This window comes from Falco rusticolus, chromosome 3 (genome assembly GCF_015220075.1).
Source record: "Falco rusticolus isolate bFalRus1 chromosome 3, bFalRus1.pri, whole genome shotgun sequence".
Lineage (NCBI taxonomy): Eukaryota > Metazoa > Chordata > Aves > Falconiformes > Falconidae > Falco > Falco rusticolus.
Window position 1 is genome coordinate 40,488,862 of NC_051189.1, and position 20,733 is coordinate 40,509,594.

At 37.7% G+C, this 20,733-nt stretch overlaps 1 protein-coding gene across 9 annotated transcripts in view; it reads left to right on the plus strand.

Annotated features, from left to right (window-relative positions):
- Window positions 1–20,733, plus strand: part of EYA1 (EYA transcriptional coactivator and phosphatase 1) — an 86,430-nt gene that overhangs the window by 25,507 nt on the left and 40,190 nt on the right. For 6 of the 9 annotated variants that reach the window (XM_037381942.1, XM_037381945.1, XM_037381944.1 and 3 more), the window contains 4 exons: window positions 2,861–2,943; window positions 3,343–3,529; window positions 14,760–14,902; window positions 16,057–16,140. In XM_037381942.1, the coding sequence (XP_037237839.1) occupies window positions 2,861–2,943; window positions 3,343–3,529; window positions 14,760–14,902; window positions 16,057–16,140 (497 nt within the window). The remainder of the gene's footprint in view (window positions 1–2,860; window positions 2,944–3,342; window positions 3,530–14,759; window positions 14,903–16,056; window positions 16,141–20,733) is intronic. The other 3 variants (XM_037381943.1, XM_037381947.1, XM_037381949.1) reach the window with 1 other exon arrangement.

The following is a 20,733-nucleotide window of genomic DNA, read 5'->3' on the forward strand; positions in this document are numbered from 1 at the left end:
CACCACCAGCATTGTTACAGTTACCAAGACTGCGATGTTTGAGAATATACTAGCCAATTGGTTTGGGAATTCAACCATAAAAAAGTAAACGTTAAGGTATTTGGTTATTATTATACAGTCTAAAAATATTGTGTTGGATGGCCAAGCAGTTACTAGGACAACAAGGGGGAGTTTGCCAAGGATTTTTAAACACTGTAAGCAAACGGAAGAAACCTTTGAGTTTAAATAGCCCATCTGGCCGACTTAGGCTTTCCCAGGAGAGCTGCACTAAACTTCTGCCACATACATTGTACCCTGATGATAGACATAGCCCATGGCAAGGAGGCTGAGCTAGGAAAGCAAATGGACTGCTGTGGCCAATACCCAGGGGAGGACCCCAACCTGCACCTCGCCGAGGCATGGGGGCGAGCTCCGTGCCTGGAGCCCGCCCCTGGTCCCAGCAGGGTCCGGCCGTCTTCCGACACTGACTGGGATTCCCAGCTTTAATGTGGGTCCGCGCTCTTTGCAAAATAGACCTTTGACCTGCAATTTACAGCTTTTATCACATTTTAAAGCTACATAGCTGCCCAACTTGGGGCAATAAATCTCATGCATTTCGTAGAGATTTTTATTTTTGTGTTTGTTCAGCTCAGGCAGGACAGCAGCTCTATGGTATGCTGTGGCTGAGTATTTAAAAAACAAATGGCAAAACCTGCAGTATTTAAAAAACAACTTTAGGCCAGTAGTTCTGGGTGGCCCACAGAGCCGTTTCTGAGAAACCTGCTTCATGTTTGTTACGGTCTAAGAGACCCCTACCCCTCCTCCATAGGAGCCAGTGCTGACCATGAGATGAAAGAGAGAGATCTGCATGTTAGTATGTGTGTCTTTGTCTGAGAGGGAGAGATGCTGGCTGGCATGTAATTACTTTTCTCATTTGCTGTTGCAAATTGTTTGCCAAACTTTCTGTGGAAAGGTAATGTATTCCTCAAAAAAAGCTTTGGGTTTTTGGTGTGTTTTGTTTTGGTTTTTTTTTTTTCTTACAACTATGAGAGGCCTTTTATGTCTTTTTAGAACGGCTCAAACCGTGTACCTATAAAACCTGTGTTTGAATGTATTACTGCATCACTCAGAAATAACTACAGAAATAAAAAGAGACACAGTGACTTAGATTCTTCCAGCCAAAGCACTCTTAGAAATAAAATAGCATTTCAAAGTTTTGCAATTTAAAATATTTTTCAGCTGTATTTTGGCTCTGGGGTTTGTTATAATAAAAAATAACATCTGTTTTCCAATTTTAAATTAAATTTTAAAACAACATGTTTTTCTCATTAGTACTGTTTATCTGTACTATCTGCTAAACTTGGATGTCAGCTCTTCTGCTGAAGTAATCTGATTTTAGTTCACAGGATTAGTAGCATCTTTCAACAACCACAGAGCTTTTGCACTGATAGAAAATACAAGAGAAATGTTTACAGTCATTATCACATGTTGAGTTTAAGCTGCATCTTTTACTCCCACTGCTATTGTACTTTACATCTCCTGCTTTGAGGCTTAACTTTTATGTGTCTTTTGCAATCAAAACATTTAAGTATCTTTCCTTCCGACTTCTTACAGCTAGGATACCTATCGATTTGAATTTTTCTATTTAAAAAAGTAAATAGCTCACAAATGCCCTTCAGGGGCTGTAGTAAGCATGCAGCCCTGCCTGCATTCCTCGCTGTTTGGAGTTGCAAGAAACGTCGCTTTTCCCAATGAGTAACCGCTGCATAGGATTTTGTTGCTAATTGAGTTGTGTCTGATGCATCAGAGGATCGGTGCATCCGTGTGCCTTGCTCCCTGTTGATTTCCACCCCTCGTTGCCTCATTTGCTCACCTGCAAGCTTTTGCTCCCAAGGTCTCGGTATATCTTTGCACTAAGGCAGGTTTCGGCGGCGAGGGAGGCTGTAAACAACCCGTGCGCTCTAATGGGAGCTCTCACTGGCTGGTGCTCTCCCGCTGGACGAGTTCAATAGGTTGCCTCATTACAGACTTTCTGGTGGCTTATGTAGCTTCACCCTGTACATCCATATGTCTCAGCTGGTGGCTATGTCACTCCTGGGTTATAACCAAAAAGGGCAAAACAGCTGAAAGGGGGTTGCTGCCCTTTTAGTGGAACAGCTTCTCAGGTTAGGTATTAAACAAGAGCCCCATCTGTCTATTTTTGGTGGCTCGTGAACGGGGGGGAGGGGGGAGGTAAAGGCAGTAATTCAGTCTCTCTGGGCTGAATTCAATCTTGGGACTTCTTTCTCAGAGGTGTACTTTTCTCCCTTGTTTCATGCCTGGGAGACTATCAAAAAAGAAGGTTTGCAGCCCAAGGCTGTCTATGATTGATGAGCAAATCCTAATGGCTTTGCAATCAGGGTGAGCCATTTGGTGCAGGGAGCTACAGCTTCTGCTGTTCCTGAGAGAGGGGCTGAGTCTCAGGGAGAGGAGAGAAACTGGTTCTTGAAGGTGGGAGGAGAAATGGAGCCAATGGGCTTCAGTGAGGGAAGACAGCATTGTCAACAAAACCTGGAAGTAAAGAAAACCTCATTATTTCCCCAGTGCTGGGTATTAGTCAGAGGGGTGGCATAGCCTAATATTCAATCAGATCTGAGGTGGCTCCAAATTCCTGTCTAAATTTCAAGGTTTTGTTTTTATTGCAGTAACAAAACATGGGGTGTAGGAACGATGAATTATCACTTTCCGTATATTAACATGTTACAGAGCTGATGACAACCAAACTGGTCAACATATGGGAAATATTACAAATATGCCATATCCTTATGATATAATTACATGATGGAAGTTATTTTCTGATACCATGTTTTAGTCATTCACATAATTTTTCATTTCATTTCAGGCAGCAGTTTTACAACATCATCAGGAATATATGCGGGAAATAATTCACTCACAAATTCTACTGGATTTAATAGCTCACAGCAGGTAAATTTGTAAATATGAGTTGAGGAAACTTTGGCAAACTTAGAATCTCATCCACTGAAAAAATCTAACCCTCAAATAGCTTTTTGAAATAAATTAGCATCCTTTCAAGTTAAACTAATGTTTATAGATGTTATTCTTCAATTTGTCATCTTCCAATAGTAGAACTGTCTGGGGTTAATGTTCTTATTCACACATCTTCAGTGCTGTGTCTAATAAACTATTTTATGAGAAGACATACTAAATTATGCATAATTCAGATTTCATTTTACTGCTTTGCATTTTTAGGTCCTGCAGCATACGTGCTGAAAGTCTGACATGTGTTTGTAGTTATATTTTGGAATTTATACTAAAAAGTAGCAAAACTTTGATGGACTATTCAGTTGCTTTTTTGTCTTGCAGGAGTATCCCTCTTATCCCAGTTTTGGCCAGGGGCAGTATGCACAGTATTATAATAGCTCACCATATCCTTCACATTACATGACAAACAGCAACACCAGCCCAACGACACCCTCCACAAATGCAACATACCAGCTTCAAGAACCACCATCTGGCATCACCAGTCAAGCGGTTACAGATCCTGCAGCAGGTAATTACATGGGTTTTATGGTCCCTATGAGGCACATTTTTGTAAGTTGAAAGGGGATTGAATTGGATTTTTTTTTTTGTGTAGTCACTGATTTTTTTTATTATTATTTCTTAATCCTGAGCCTGTGGCACGTCTTGCACAGATTCTAACAGAAAATAGACTAAAGAAACCCGGGGATCAGTAAAAGTTTTAAAGGTTGTGTGAAGTGCAAGTTGTTTCTATTTATTTGTAAAATGCTTGTGTTAAAAATTGAGGGATATGGGAAAGGCTGTACACTAAACCAGAACCTGATGCTTTTAAGCTCTGTCTTCATTAAGATGAACTCCTTTGATTTTTCTTAAGAGTGAAATCAAGAGGCCTTCAGACCATAGCCCGACTGTCCACTTCAAAGAGTGCTTTTGTGTTTTTCACTTTCAGAGGACATAATAATGCTTGTAATGGGGAGTTAAAATTGCACAAGTGTTTCCATTTTAAGAAAAGATTTTCGGTTGCTTGTCCTATTTCCCAGTCATTTTACCTTTCTTGCTGGAATTTGGCAGTCCTTTACTAGTTAAGAGATATTTTTTAAACATTTATGCCAAACTGCTCCAGCTGTTTTTGGAAATGAGGGGTGAAAAATACTTTTCCCATTATTAAAAAAAAAAAAACCACAAACATTTTTTAACAGTTCAAGCATGTCAGTAGTTAGTAGATGGCAGAAATTTGAAATCTGTCAGAAAGTCCAAGGTTGCAGATGTGTTTCTCAGTAGTGCGGTAAGAAGCAGCTATGATTTGGCAATGCTATCAGGAGGTTTTGTTTTGAAGTTTGGTTGGGGGGGGGTTGGTTTTAGATTTCTTGAAGTACTTGATGTGACTGATCTTGCATGTGCAATGTGAGCTTTAATATTATTTGCTAGGACTCAGTTGCTTTTCTGCATGAGTGTGTACCTGAAGAAAATGTATGCAGTGTTGTCTCTTTTGGTACATTTGCTGAAAGTAAGTAGGGACTAAAATACAGCTGCTGTGTGCGTTTATATACACAAAATCACGTGTGCAATGTGTTTGAGAAAGGAATCTTTCTAAATATATGAATGCATGTTGAAGTCTGTGGCTTTTAGAATATATGGATGTGTATTGGAGTCTGCATAATTACTCTGGGTTTGACTTTGTTTTTAATTTGGGGGGGGGGTGTTTTCATGTGGGTTTGTTTGCTTTTCTTTTTCAGTTAGAAGCAGTAGGTTCCTCTTACCCCAGAAAACAAATGTGATCAAGTTTTGGCTTTCATCAAGATACTGAAATTAAGTTGTTGTATTATCTGGGTCTTGATCTTTTGCAAAACTTTTGTGTACGGTTTTTTTTAAGTAGTTGATACTTCCTTAAAGCAACAGTAAACACATATATGGAGAGAGGAGGTATATTCTTCCCAAGCTCAGACTTAGTGGCTTAAAAGCTGTTGTCTTATTTAAATAGTTTTCTGTGCTCTATAAACCTGGACAAAATTTTTCTATCAGTTCCTTTTTAAGAAGTCTTTCTTTTCTCCCTCATATCGTCCACACTTTTGTTATGAAAGTTTTGTGTAAAAATTTGAAAGATTTTGGTGGCCTTTGTCATGGATGGGTCCTGCTCCTAAGCCTCTTCTAGTTTATGCTTTCACGTATTGAAAACTATACGTCCATGGGTGCCCTATCACTGCTTGCTTAACTATACGTTGGACATGTGCACAGCTCCTCCGGCATTGCTAAGACTGCTCTTTCCCTGCGATACTTATGACTGATTTAACAGTTCTGAAAAAATTCCTTCAAATGGTTTGCAAATAACAACTCTTAATGTATTTACGGGGTTATCTTGGGCTGGCTACCTGTGCCACAGGCAGGGACCTGTTTAGGAAAGTACCTGCTGTGGGCCACTCTCGATTAGATGGAGCTGATGGAAGCCGTCTTTCTGTTTCCCTTCACCAACACGGTCACATTCGCAGAAGGTATAGGGCTAGACCGAGATTTCTCCATTTATCTTTACGCATTTGTCTTTATGCACTGAAGTCAGGATCAAGCCCATTCACGCTCTTGTACTGAGTGGAGAGAGATGAGTATCTCTGTTTAGAGTTCAGTTTAATGACAGTCTAAATCCTGAGGTGCCAAAGCTGTCCACTGGTATGAGAGCAGTTTGAGGTGACTGACAACCCAGTGTTGGGTTCCTAGGTTAAAATTAGGTGAGAACATTCTGCTGCTTCACAAGCCTTCAACCCTGGTAGAAGGGAAGGACCAGTCAGCGAATCCAGTGCTGTGCCTGCCATTTCCCCTTGGACCTTCTTCTTGCTGAAGCTTATTGCAAAGCCTCAGTTGAGCTCATGCACAGTATGCTTGGAAAACAAAGTAAAGCTGGGGTTAAAGAAAAATGGGATCAGTGGGGATAAGTGAAAGGCATATCAGAGAGAAGGAAATTAACAGCTGGGTCAAAAACACAGAACAAAGAAGTTAACTAACCGAATTTTAGTTACAAGTAGTCAGATTTGTCACCAGTTTTGCCACATCTGGGCACATTAGGCTGCTGATTCTCTACCACAACTGGAACGCTGCATATGAGAGCTGGTGAGGAGCTGTGCAGGGCCGTCACATGAGGCTACTACTAGCTACCTATCCCTTTAGTAGGATGGGCTCCAGCTGCTGAATTGCAGCTGTTCTTAGTGGTTATTGATATTCCTAGACATCATCTATATTTTAAAAAACCATGTAATCTGTGCAGTTCTGAACTATGCCAGGACAAGCACAGAACAGCCTTCAGACTTTAGAGGCACCAGAATAATTTGACAGGCATAGGTGTTTCCTATGAAATTGGGCCAGTAAGTGAAACAGAAGAGTCTGGTAAGAAACATGTGAAAAGAGAGAAGGTAATTATGTGCTCTTGTGACATTTTTAGTGGAGTTTTGCAGACTCAGAAAGCTCAGATAATTTCACTTAAAACATATTTAATTCCTTGTCCAAATATAATATAATCCTTTTATGGTTTCCCACAGTTCCTAGTTAAATGTGGACGTTTTTGCCACGCAATCCAGGATTCTTGCAGAAGAACCTGAGATTTTCAATGCTCATTGTTTCTTCTTTCTCTTCTTGTTGTGGATCTGAAAAATTTCTTGTACTCTTGATTGCACAGAAGTTGATAGTCCCTGTCTCCATAAATCAGATGTACAAATTAATGTGATATTCTTGTGAACAAAAGGCTTTTTTGCTAGTATTTTTGCTAGTGACATAATCAGAAGTTAAACAGAACAGTTAATCTCAGTATGACATTTCACATTTTTAATATGTGCTTTGTTTCTGATTTAATTGGACGTTTTGTTTCAGTTCAAAAGTAAGAATTTTCAAAGGTTTTTTTGCACTTGTAGACTTCTGACTTTCACTTAATGGAAGAAAATTATTTTTATCAGAATAACAACAGATTGTTAGATTCCTTCTGGGGTGAGCTTTCGTCCATACTTGAGTAGATTATCCCTGGTATGAACAGTGAGATGCTGATTTTTTGTGTGAGCTGTAGTATGTGAGAGAAGTAATAATAATTAAAATGATAAAAAATGGTAAAAGTAGACTAGCAAGTTAAAACTCAGTCTCCATTCCAATACTCAAATTCAATAAAGTAGGTTCAGAGTGAACAAAAAGAAGTCTTTCTTTATGTTGTGTATAAGTAAGCTGTGCAGCTTCTTGCTGCAGGATGTTGTGGATGCAGAAGATTCATGCCATTTCAAGCATTGCTTAGACAAAAGCTGGATTTACACAGACACTTGTGCAAATATGATACTGTATTCATATGATGCTGTATTTACAATTTATTAAAGTGTTTCTCGCATAGAGAGAGACTGTCATTATTCTTGAGGTTTAATCTCCCAGTTTTCTTCGTTTCTGCAATAAGTATGTTTAAAATATTACTGGAAGTTTTTTTTCATATTGCTGACATACTTCACAGTGCAGAACAAAAACCCCACAAGGGCAGTGCTAGCAACAAAAATTGTTGTCAGCCGTGAGTCATCATTTTGCTCTAAAGACTAAACTTCTTTTTGCTTGAACACTGTATCATATTTAGTATTGGAAAATGAAAAGCTACTTTTACAGTTACTTCTTATATTTCATAACACTAAATTAGAGGCAAGGAAGTGAAACAGAGCAAATAGACTATATAGGCAACTTTTCAGTAATAGCTGTTTGTTTTCACTAATAGCTGTTTGGAAACAAATACTGCTGTATTCACAGTACGTTATTGGTGTTTTAATGTTTGCTTTTTTTCATAGATATAAGTGACAAGTAAATCTAGAGCATATATTTATGTGGGAAGTAAACTCAATGAAAATTCTGAAGAAACAGGAATTAGACTGGATGCAATAATGAATGGCAAAGTAGAGCACTGGTTTTGCTTTTCTCCTGGTTTTATGTTAACAAGGTACAACTTCTAACTCTTTTGCGATGCATCCAGCAATATATAGCCTGACTCACTGTCACAAGATATGTTGAGGCTAAGAACTTGATGCACTTTTAAATAGACTTTTTTTAATAGATAAATGGGATATTCATCATTGGTTTTAGGAGCATCAAAAGTGTCAGTAATTTCAAATTATTTGAAAGAATAAATAATGAGTAAGGAAGAAATGCCTACAATGGAGAGTGGCACTATGGGCCCATTATGCTTCAGCTTTTTTTCTTCAACATTGAAAGTTGGAGGGAACAGTCTGGACCACTGCAGGGCTTGTTAATATAGTTGTTGTCATACATAGTTAGTGTATACTGTTATATAGAAGATACACTCTTAATATGATATTTTGTCGTTGTTTTGAATATACAATGCTAAATCAAGAAGTCACCCAAGCCTTGAAATAAATCGGCATTTTTGCAAATATTTTAAACAGACTATTAAGGGTTTCTGTCAAGTTTATAATAGTAGTCCTCAACAGACAAACCTTATATTTGTTTCATAAGGTGCAGATTTTGACATTTTGTCAAAGCAGTACTAAAGACATCTTTCTGTGATCCTGCAAGCATGCGTTATCATATTTCTTCCAATACTTAGGACTTTTACTCACTACTACTAGCATGGTAGTACACTACTGCTAGTGTAGTAGTCACATTTTTTATAGAAAAGTAAAAAAAAAAAGAAAAATCCTCAAATACCTGTGTGATTCTGCTGCCTTGTTTCATCCTGCTTCAGTTTTATGTAAGGAGTAAAGGAAGAAGTTTGTATAGTGCTCGTGAAATTTTGTGTTTAGCTTTATTTATGCAAAAGTAAGAAAATCATAGCATGAGACCGACATATTCAAACTACTTGTATCTTATATTTTTATTTTGTTATGCAGGAGTTGAAATAAATCAGGCCTGAGGATTTAAGGTCTTTATTCAAAATTAAGTATAAAATTTGAGGGGAAACCATTAATCTGGGCACAATCAAAATGGAAAATATTTGTGCATACCTACTTGCAGAGACATTTGACTGTTCTAGCTATCCTAGGCCCATCTCGCCTGTGTGATTTACATTGTGACATGAGATATGATTACTTTGATAATGTGCGTTTACTCTTTTTTGCATACCCTTTCAGTGTAGTAGAGAAAAAGTCTTATGAAATTTGCAATGCCTTTGTCAACAGCAAGAGCTCTACCCACACAGCCAGTGAGATTTACGTAGAGATAGACTTGATTTTGGGATTTCTGGGATAGCTAGTTTTCCCCAGATTCCTCATTTGATACTGTTGCTGTGTAATACATTGAAATCGATAGCAAGAAAATACAGCAATTTATGGGGGGATTTCCATAACAAACAGAAAGGAATTACAGAATATAGTGTTGCCAATGGTGTCTCTGTGGCTGTATTATCCATTCATAAGTAATCAAAGTAGTCTTATTTATGAGATGATGGAAAATTGTGCTGTGTGATAAAACCATCGAGACTGCCCACAATGATGTATAACAGGGAGGTATATGCTTATGAAGTATTATGTCAAGTTGAAATAATACGGTGCCTTGAAGCATAGGGAAAAGTATGCTAAAGTATGGCTCATGTATCTGAGGTAAACCAGAATGTAAACATTTTTTATTCCTCACACTTATGTGTAGTTTTTGTCTGGGTTGGTGTCAGCTTACAGTACAGGGGTTACTACCAGGGGTCAGGAGCAGGGGGTATCAGTCACACCTGGAAAAAGAGGCATACATTTATAGAGTCTTGGTTTAAAGTGTTTTTCTGACTGACTAGAGAAGTCAAGGTTGGGTCTATTACACTTGGTCAAGGTGTGGAAGAGGGAACTCTGAGTGTGTGAAGCAGAAACAAGCTGTAATGTTTTGGTGTCTGCCCGGGGCAGAGTGCCGAGAGGTTCGGTAGCAGAGAGATCTTAACTTCTGTGTCTCTCAATGAATGCAGAAGAATTACTGTTCCTACATTATTAGTACAATTTTGTGAGGGCATATGCAACACACAGTAATGGCTGTATTGGTCCAGACCATTGGATCAACCAGCCCCGTACCTGCCTGCCGCAGTGGCCATCAGCAAACGCCCCGGGAGCTGCAAGGATAGGCTAAGCTTCTGCAAGACTTGCCCTAAGCACTTTTCCAGCTTCCAGGTATTTTCATCTCGGGGGATTTTCAAAGCTGCTGTCATTTGTATGTTTAGGGTGTGCCTACATTAGCATTTAAATTTGGAGCAGGAGGCTGCTTTGATGCAGAGCTTTGGCTCAGCAGAGCAGTCCTAGAGCACCCAGCTGGTGTCCTTCCGGACAAAACTAACCAAGAAAGTGTCTTTCAGGACAGCTCCTAATTCTTCCAGCCCCTATTGAGAATGCTCAGGAGACTACACTGATGCTCAGGCTGGACCTACACTGAAATGACTTCCCAGAAACAGGCAGTGAAGCCTGGGGCCGTTGCCACCTTGTTCGGTCCCGTAGACCCAACCTGCTCATGTGGCATGGCTGTAGCACCCCTGTATGCTTCTCTTCCAGGAATATCTTCAGGCTCCTCTTGAACCATTGTAATCTTTTGGGAGCCTGGCATTTTTTGGCAAAATGTGCCGCAAATCTCCTAGCTTTTATCTGAACTCCTCCTTCTTGTGTTTAACCTGACTGCTGCCAGCTTCCTTTGGTGAGCTTGCTTTAGTGTTGGGACAGGCAGTGGAGAGCTGATTCTCACCCCATATTCCACTCGTGATTTTGTGGAGGGCTGGGTTTTCTCCTGCGTTTCTGTATTTCTGATGTTTAAGAACAGGATAAAATTAAATTCAATGCTTTAGAGACATAGTCATTTCCCAGGGCCAGTATTACAAAATGGTTTGTACTATGAAGTCAGCTGAGGTTGAACAAATTAACCTCCTCCTATCAATTAATGTAGAATAATGGGTATAACGATAACTTGTTTTGTGGCTATATAGATTGACTTTAGCAAAGCTTTTGCTGCCCTGACAGTTAAATCTTTTCATTTAACAATCTTATAAGCAAACTAGGCTAAAGCAGTCTAGCAGAAACTGCAGCAGAATGATATAAAGCTGTTTAGGAGACCACGTCCAGAGAGAAGTCAGTGAGAGCTCTCTGTTAAGACAGAAGGATGGCTACAGCAGCATTCCTCAGTGTCTGCCTCGGGCCTAGCATCAGACCACATTTTCATTAATCATTTAGATGACGGAACAGAATGTGTTTGCCTATTAAATATGTAGATGACACCACGCTGAGAGGGGCTGTGAGTTCTTTGGAGACGGGATGAGAACTCAAAAAATGGAGATGTGATCTGAATAGGAGCAGGTGTGAGGTATACATTTAGGCCGGAATGATGAACTGCACAAATGTGGGATGGGGAATGTTGGCAGCTCCTTCCAGACTCTACCTTTCCCTGCAGACTGCTCTCAGTACTCCAGATATTAGTGGCACATCGAGTACCCTCAGCCGCTGTTGTTTTTCTTGCTCCAGAATTTGTCAGGGCTTGGGCTTGTCAAGGCTCAGGGCTCAGCTGGATACTGGATTCTTTAATTGGGTTTCCTTATGAGGACCTGAGAGTGACCATTGGACAGTGAGCTGGTAACCCAGCCATGCGCACAGAGGCTGCCCTGTTGAATGACCTTAATCCAAAGAGTACATGATATGGTTTTCCTTTACTTACACGGAGTAAGTTTCTTGCACATGATGTCACATGTCCCCCCATTGGTTACTGCCATCTGTGACACTGTTCATAACAGACTGGTCTGAGTAGGCTCAGAAGCTCTAGGTATTAGCAATGTTGTGTATTCAGTTCATGTGCCATATTTGGCCAGGTCTTTGAGAAATGACCACTTAGGTATCACTTCCTTCTTGGGAGATAATCTAGGGATCCTGACATTAACATTTATTGAAAATATTGCAGAAAATGTGAATTGTCTCCTGCCAGGTGGTGTCCAGGGGAAGGTAGCCTGCAGGACATGGGGAGTAATGCTTTGCTTGACTTTGCTTTGGGTTGCTGTATCCAGTTTGGAGACACCATACAGAGTGATAATCAGAACCTAGAAAAAAGGATAAGTCAGGGAAGGGTTAACCTAACAGCAATGGAGATCTGAGAACAGTCTTCAAATGCCTGCAAATACAATGAAGGGAATAATTTTTTTCCCTGCTTTCGCAGGTTGAACGTACGTTGCTGTAATGAATGCTGCAGTTGGATGTTCTGTTTTTAATGGCATGGCTGTTAAAGCAGCATAGTAGGTGTCCTGGAGACCCATAAGAGCGAGACAGACAACTCTTTCTTGGGTAGGATGCAGATACAGTGGCCCCAAGAAGGGTGGGCTAAGGTGTGCCCAGCCAGCCTTGGGTTCCCAAGGTAGGGCTGGGGGGTCCTTCTGTCAGGTGAGGATCTAGCCCATCCAGACAGATGATTTGCACATGTGAAGGGGAGATGGAAATGATTCTCCACCCAAACTTGTAGCCCTGTGTTCGAAAATTCTGAATGTAGTATGCTTAAATGAAGGTGTTTGCAAAAATGGAAAGCCGGATGGCTCTTACAAGCAGACTTTCTTCCCTGCCCTCACCATGCTGTGCTCTGTGTGCTCACTCTTGTAGTTTTTCTTGGTTCTAATTGTAATGAAGTTTTGTTTATATGTTTTCAATGCTATCTGTTCCCTGTTTCATTTACTATTGTTACTACTACCTCAAGTTTAACACTTAAACTTTTTAGGTGTATCACATCTGTGAGAAGAATTTAAAAGACTGGGATCTAAAGCCAGACTCCTAAAAACATTGTCAGAGACCAAGAGCAACCCTAATTTAAATTAATCAATAGGACATGCAATATTTCATTACATGTGAGTTTTAGACCACATATTTAAAACATCATTGGCCAATTCACCTGTTGAAGAAATTCTGGTCTGTTTATTTTATGGGGCTATAATTTATTTCAAGGCTCCTGTGCATTGTTTTCTTTATTTTTTCTTTTTTTTTATTAAGGTTTTTAATAATAAAAATAATAAGTGCAGCAAATTCATTTAAGTTTAAAAGGTTGAGAAAATTTATACTAGCCGAGTTATGATTTCTTATGTATGTTTAAGTACAGTAGGTGAAAGAGCAATTCAAAGCATTCAAAGTTTAAATAGTTTAAATAAATATTCTGAAGTGTACTTTGTCATTGAAAACAAGAAATATTATGGCAATGTACGTGGTCTTCACATTTAAACCTCTGACTTTACTTACGTAGACTGACATGGCTAGATTGGCACGTACACAGAATCACTTTTTTAGGTACAGGTCTGTTTTAAAGAATCTTTGTTTTACCTTGAGTTACATCTTAACTTGTTGTTCTGTTTTGTTTAATGTAGCCTGAGATACTTAGGTAAAAGTATAATGTAAAATATATAATATATACTAATTTCCATTAAGTGTAGATTTGAAGGCGGAGCATGAGAATTTCAAGACCTTTTCCTTTCATTCAGCACAAGGAACTGTTATTATTTTGAGTAACTGTGAATATGTGGTGTTACACAGATGTCCAGAGTCTCCTCCTTAATCTAACCTTTGACCTCAACAGGATGTTTTTTTAGGAGAAAGAATCACTTGTGTGAGAAATATACCTGTCTGTTCAAACTGGAATGCCATGGTCTAAGCTGATTAAAAAGAAAATTAATACTGATACAATATCCACATCTACTGAACTCTAAAGAGTAGTTAATATTAACTGAGAAGTGAGATTGATAAATATATCTTATGCTGAAAATTCCAGCTGCCTTCACAAAAATAAATTTTTTAGGAAAAAAAATTAAGAATAACCATCAAAATAAAAATTTTTTCTCTGTGAATTTAAGACTGTGAAAGGAAGTCTTGAAAAGATATTTAAAAATGTGTTGTTGCATTTTTGAGGAGTATGGTACTTCTAGTTAAATGTCTTAGGAAGGAAGATTTTTGCTGGGTGTCTGCTTTGTTAATGTTCAAGCACTTCACTCTTATTGGACCTGTGGCTATTAAGCGTAGCAAAACATCTTCCAACTAGCATGATTTCAGGAAAACTTTGATGTTCTTACATATGTAAATCATCATTCTTTTTTACCTGTTCAACAACAGTAAATATTTTTATAAATAAATTTTGCTGAAGCATAATAATTAGCATACAATACTGTTTATAAAGAATTGTATCCTTTCTTGAAGGTACTCATTAAAAAGTTCAGTGTGGAGTAAGCCTTTCAAGAATACTGTAAATTTTATCTTCATAGTTGATGGATATTTCAAACATATTAATTGAACTTACCCTTGGAAAATAAGAACTGTATTTTATGCCATATTTAGAAATAATTATATTCATCTGGCTCAAATGTAGTAACCTAAAAGTCAAGTGTCTGCAACCAGACAGTTGGGAAAAGTTTTCAGTTTCTATATGTTATTTTTGTTTTCTACACCCAGATGTTTTTTCTTAGCAGTCACCATAATGGTTATCTTAAAGCATGTTTGAAAGCATGTTCTTTAAAAAAAAGCTGCTGTCAGTTAATATTGTTCATTTAGAGTTTAATCTTGTCTATGAAGTGATATGATCTTCTCTATGATTTGAAGGCATTAATATTTTTTTTACTTCTTTAGTTTTTTACTGAAATAATTTATATCTCTGTTTTTACATATAACTTGGACTTGATTTAATTAATTTATGTATCAGTATTGCCACTTACCATTGTATATGTAATTATTTTAGTTAGGACTCTCTAGTGAACATCCTGGTTTTAGTGTCGCATGTAAAAAGCAAGTAAGTTGTTCAAGTTTAAACTGAAAGGTAAACATATAATTTCTTTACCACAGCAGAATACAGTACAATCCACAGTCCATCAACACCCATTAAAGATTCAGATTCAGATAGATTGCGTCGTAGTTCAGATGGGAAATCACGTGGACGTGGCAGAAGAAACAATAATCCTTCACCACCACCTGACTCTGATCTTGAGGTACATTATATTAGATCTCTTTGACCTGTTACAGACTCTATTTTTATCATTAATTTGCACAGAGAAGTTATTACTGACACATCAAAAATAAAGTGGCATTGGACTCCCTTTATTTTTTTTTCTAACAGTATTTTCATGGAAGGTGTAACTTCTAAAGAGCCATCTTCATGTAGAGTACCTACTTTCTCTGAAAAATACTGGGGGTTTCTTTCTCCTTTTGGTTAAAAATAAAAAATAAAAGACTAACCTTTTTGCAAGTCAAAAAAAGCTTCGCGTTTGGACAGGAGGCACTTCTAGCACAATAGCGGTTTTTGTTCTCTCATGCTGTGTTCACATTCCTCCCAGTAGCCCATGCTTTATGTTGAGAACACATCTCCAATGACACACCACAGCTATGAGTGTCCACACTGCATTACTTTTCCTTTCCAAAAGCTTAGCCCATTTGTCATCATGGGAAATACAATCTCACTAGGATTTAAAATACTTGTATTTGAACACTTATTTTTCATTAAAATACCATTTTGTGTGTGGTCAGAGGACAAATTTAAAACACATACTTTCCATTGGCTGTAAGTGAAAGAATTATTTACTGATGCTATGCATTCTTAAAAATGCACCATCTAAGTTCATAATTTTCCTTCTTCAGGTGCCTAAAATCCATGAAAGATGAACATAGATTAAGGGGATTTAAGTGCTTAGCAGCTATTTGCTTTATTTTGTTTTTAGAGGTAATTTTCAAGAGCAGTTACACGAACTTTGTTTTGTAAGACTTGCGGAAATACAGAATTCAAACCCCAAAGATTTAATTTTCAGAGGCTTCTCTTCATTTATTTCAGTTTCTATCTAACATCTGGCTTTAAAATAATACATTGTACAATCTCATTAGCTATGTGTATTTGACAATAACTATAATTCTGTTCTAACAGAATAATTTGATATAATAGCAATTGTAGTAAAAAGCTAACAGATTGTATTACCATATTCTGGAAAAAACTTGTTAGTTCTGAAAATAAATGGCAAGGCAACTATGGTTTTAATATATAAACATTTCAATACAATTTTCTCATTTGTGCACTTACTGATTCAAATTTTAACTTTCCATTTCAAGTATCAGCTTCACAGAGGAACACATTGATTTGATTCTCTTTTTACAGAGAGTATTCATTTGGGATTTGGATGAGACAATCATCATTTTCCATTCCTTGCTTACAGGGTCCTATGCTAACAGATATGGAAGGGTAAGTGTCAAGAAACTGATGGAAAATTTCAGTAATATTTGCTCTTTTATGGTTAATACACAAGGAAGACCAGAACACTAGATGATTTTCTAGAGGCAAATTGGTACTGGTGTCTTAAAACATAAAAAAATCAAGGAGTAAAGCTGTTTCACACATCCATTCTTTGTACTTACTCAGCCCTTATATTCAGTGAATAATTAAATAGCGTTGGGAATAATACTTTGATGACTTGAGGTTTGGTTTGTAGGTATGGAGTGTCTGAAACCTGTTGATATCATCAAAATCTGCAAAGGTTTACCTGCCCTCACAGAGTGAAGAACTTCCATGAGTGATTGCTAAAATAACATTTTAGTTCTGAGTGATCGGCAGTGGACTGTGCTCTGGGTTGAGAAGGCAAGAGGAGGAATACTTTCAGACACAGAGAGATTAGTTTAAAATTTCTTACCTTAACTTTTTTTAATCTATGTATTGACTGATGTTTTTGAAAGTCTGCTTATGAGTCAAATTTTTCTATTATGCATAGTCTATAAATCATAACTGAACTGATGAATATGTGTACAGACTGTGGGTTTTCTTGGTAATTCTCAGAGGAGAAATGCGGTCTTAGGTGAATAAGAACAGTTTATGAATGGAATGCCCTTGTGAGATCAAACTTTGTTTTTCCAGGATTGAAAGCTGATGTCTCAGCTTGTACTAAAATCTATTATGCTATTTCATGTTAAGTTCATGTGAGCTATAACTAAAATGTGAGGGGTTTTTTGGTCACCTTAAAATTGTCTACGTATAAGAAACATCCAGATATCACTGTGTCTTCTTGTAAAGCTTATATTTGTCACTAATACCCTACACCCAGCTGAGCGATGGGCAAAGCTACTACTGATTCAGACCATGCCTGCGTCAGGTTCTGAATTTCTCCTTACAGCTTTTTGCATTATAAAAGTCTAAAACAGTTCTGCTTTGCAACCTTTCTTGCTTCTTCAGATGCAGTGTATTCTCAGAAGTGTTTGCTGTAATAGCTGGTTACTTGTTTGAGGAATATAGTGAGTTTTTTTCATTATGTGTCAGAAAAGCAAGTTAATTCAGCAGCCTTGGTTTCCTAGGTGTTATTAATTTATATTTAGGTAGTAAAAAGATGCTGGAACTTCAAACATTTTAATAATTAATTACTGTATAGATACATGTAGACAACAGCTTTATAGAATATTAAACATTTAGCAAAAGTTACTTTGCATTTCTCAGGCCAAAACCAGCTTTTTGCATGGCACCCCAAAATCATCAAATCTCTGACAGTTCAGTTCAGAATGAGTAGAACAGATCCCAGTGCTCAGAAAAAAACTCGGTGCCAACAGAGTCTCTCCACTTGCTTTTGGGCAGCAGAGTAGTACTGGGAAAACCTAATTAGTCATTGCCATAGAAATACTTGTGCAAGCATATTTTTTCCATTTGTTACTAGTTCCCTATAGTGGGTCCATTAATTAGGGCCTGAACATAAACACCTTTCTTGCTGCATGCTTGAGGTGGAGGAAGTGACTAGTATTCAGCTGCAAAGAGATATAAATATGTACGCTGCAAGGAGGTGGGTGACTCCTCATTGCAGCTCCATCACTGTTGGCACTGTTTACTTTAAATGTAGCTTTTGCCTGGCTGGCTCTGGTTGCACAGCATGTGGCAGAATACTTCTGCATTGCTAAATGACAACCAACCATAGATGTTAAGAGGGGTGATGGCATTAGTGCTTACATTGTGGATAAATATTAGATCTTTTTGGTGAGGGGTAACAACGTGCATGTCCTTGGTTCTCAGATGCAGTCATGAGAGTGTGCTGTTCTTGCTTTGTTTTTGTAAAGTTTCATTCATACCGCAATTTCTCTTGGCTTATTGACAGCTTCAGACCGCAGTTAGCAATTTCCATAGAAATTAGAGGAAGATAGCATCAGATATTCAAAGCAAACATGCTAAAACATAGCATCTGTCATACAAGGATTGTAGGGTTTATTTGCAGCAATATGAGGTGCATGTCTTTTTAGAGAGTGTTCCCTAATGATTTCTGTCCTTTAAAATCACAGATCCAGATCATAAATCAATTTGTAAAAAAAAAATAAAAATATGTTCTTTTCACCTGTATTCTGCTTTTTGAGTGATCTGATGTCACATTCTCATATGTTTCTACACTGTGGTGAGGGCTAGAAATGCCTTTTTATAAAATTAAATTTAAGCTGCTCACATAATCATTAAAATACAAAAGTTGGATCTCCAAACAAACAAAAATATCCTAATTAAATAATAGAGGATTTGGCAACTTGGCATTCAGCTGTTTTCATAACACCTGAGTGAGTTTCATGGTGAGTGGCTATGAATGATGAGCAGCCCTGCTGCTGAAGGGATTGATTTTCTTGTCCTTGTTATCTACCTCTTTCCTCATAACTTCTTGCTTGTGCCGCCCTTTTCTGTTTATTCTTACTTTTTCATCTGTTTTTATCACCTGCTCTCCTTTTGCTGCTGTTGTGCTCTGCTTGCTCCTTGCTTTTGTCCTTCGTCTTTGTTGGAACAAAATATAACTTATTTTTTTCAGCTTGCACAGTCATTGTATAAACTGCTACATTTTTATTTAAGGGTGATTTGAATTTTGTGAATTTCATGTAATGTATGTATGTAACTGGTAATGTATGAAGCTGGTATTGGAATATGATTTATTCTTCCAGAAGAGAAGAAAAAGAAACAAAACAAAACAAAACATTTCCATTTGCTTTTTGTCATGGTTAAACCACGACACTTTCGGAATTTTTTTGAACAGGTACAGAGATACCTATTTATCAAATATAGTTATCGGTGACTTTAATTGACATTAGGGGTTCTAACACGTCAAAACTCATGTCTTCAGCCAGATGTCAAATGATTAAGTTTTGGGATTTGGAAGAAGTTGAAGCCCTTTAGCATCTTGGAGCAGGTGGAAATACGTCTCAGTATTGGCACTAGAATACCGTAGTCTTTACGTACATTTCCATTCTCCATCAAAGCATTTATATTCAGAGTCTTTAAGGGAATTTTCCTTTAAATTATAAGCTATTTTAGTGTGGTTTAATATATTTTAGAGATTGAGAAAAACAAAGCCTGGTTTCACTTAACCCTTCATTTGTGACCTGTAAGCTTAAGTGGAAAATAAGCCTTGTACCCAAAGTGAACTTTCCTGTTTTTCAGCTTCTTGTTTCTCCACAAAACAAAGAAATCAAGTGGGTAGAATTTAGAAATGACATACAGACAATGTTTTGGCTCCAGTACCAGTATTCAAAATAAGAGGCCTGCTTAAGCAATTTGACATTGGTATTTCTTTTCTTTAGCTAAACTGTACCTCCCTCAGAGATTTGTACCTGGTTTTGACCATACCTGAAAAGACACACCGAGTGAACCTGCAAATCCCAATCAACAAGAAGAGATTGTTAGCTTTCCTCCTCATTGTGTGACACCTCACAATAATTAGTTAGCAATTAGTGGCTTAAAATTGCAAAAGAAGGTTCGGTATGGGATTTTTTTTTTTAAAACCCATTCTAGCCTTGTCTTTTTTAAAGTTTTCATCCCCCAGTGTAATGTCTGACATCAGATTTTAATCTACTGCAGTGCTTTAAACCAAGGCTGTTGTGCTTTTCCCTAGAGCAGTTGCAAGTTTGTGACTATGACTACACAGATATTTAAAACCCTAACACAGATAAGGCTTTTGCTTCTGTTAAATACGTGGGTATCCAGAGCTGCAGCTTAACACAGTTTTTATGCTAAGTGGAATTTTCTATAGAATAAGATTGTGTTTAATCATGGAATTACGTGGGGTTTTTTCAAAAGCAACCTGTTTTGTTTCTTCTCTTAGCTTTTGTGCTATTTAATCTGACATTTTCAGTAGGTGCCAATGATTTTCCTATTTGTTTTTCTCCTGATTAAATTAACCTAATATATGGCATTATTTTAGTATGTACTTTAGAGAAATCCCCATTCTGTTTGTCTACCACTTAAAAATACCTTGGTGTGAAATGGTTCACAGAAAGCCTTACACAAATCCATTTTTTCTGACTCAGAAGTGTGATAAAAAGGTTAATAAAAATGTTTGATTTGAGTCATGTGTACACTGAAACTTAAATTATGTATTCACAGCCATTTGTTTAAAATTAACCATATGGGTTCATCACCGATACCATGCTCTGTCTAATTCTGCTTTTCAAAATGATGTTCCTATTCATGGATGGAAGCTCAAAATTGAATTAGTTCTATACTGTTACGTTAGCAGTTGATAATCAAGATGTAGGCAGTGATACTAATTTGCATCTTAGACCCTTAGGCCATCAGATTCCTTTTAATAACTAGAGTAGAGGTTTCTGTGGGGTGACTTCTGTTAGTGTTCAGGCACAACAGAGATCCTTGTCTGGTTTTAAAAAAAAAGCTGATGAGCTATGAAGGATGGTGGGGTGGTAAGTGGGCACAAAGATAAGCAGGAATGTCTCAAAGGAAAAAGCAGCCTCAGGCCTAGCTAAAAAGAAAATACCACCTGCTTTCCACCTCACATGCCTACAAAAGTAAAATAAAGGAAGATGTAGGTCTACAAATAGA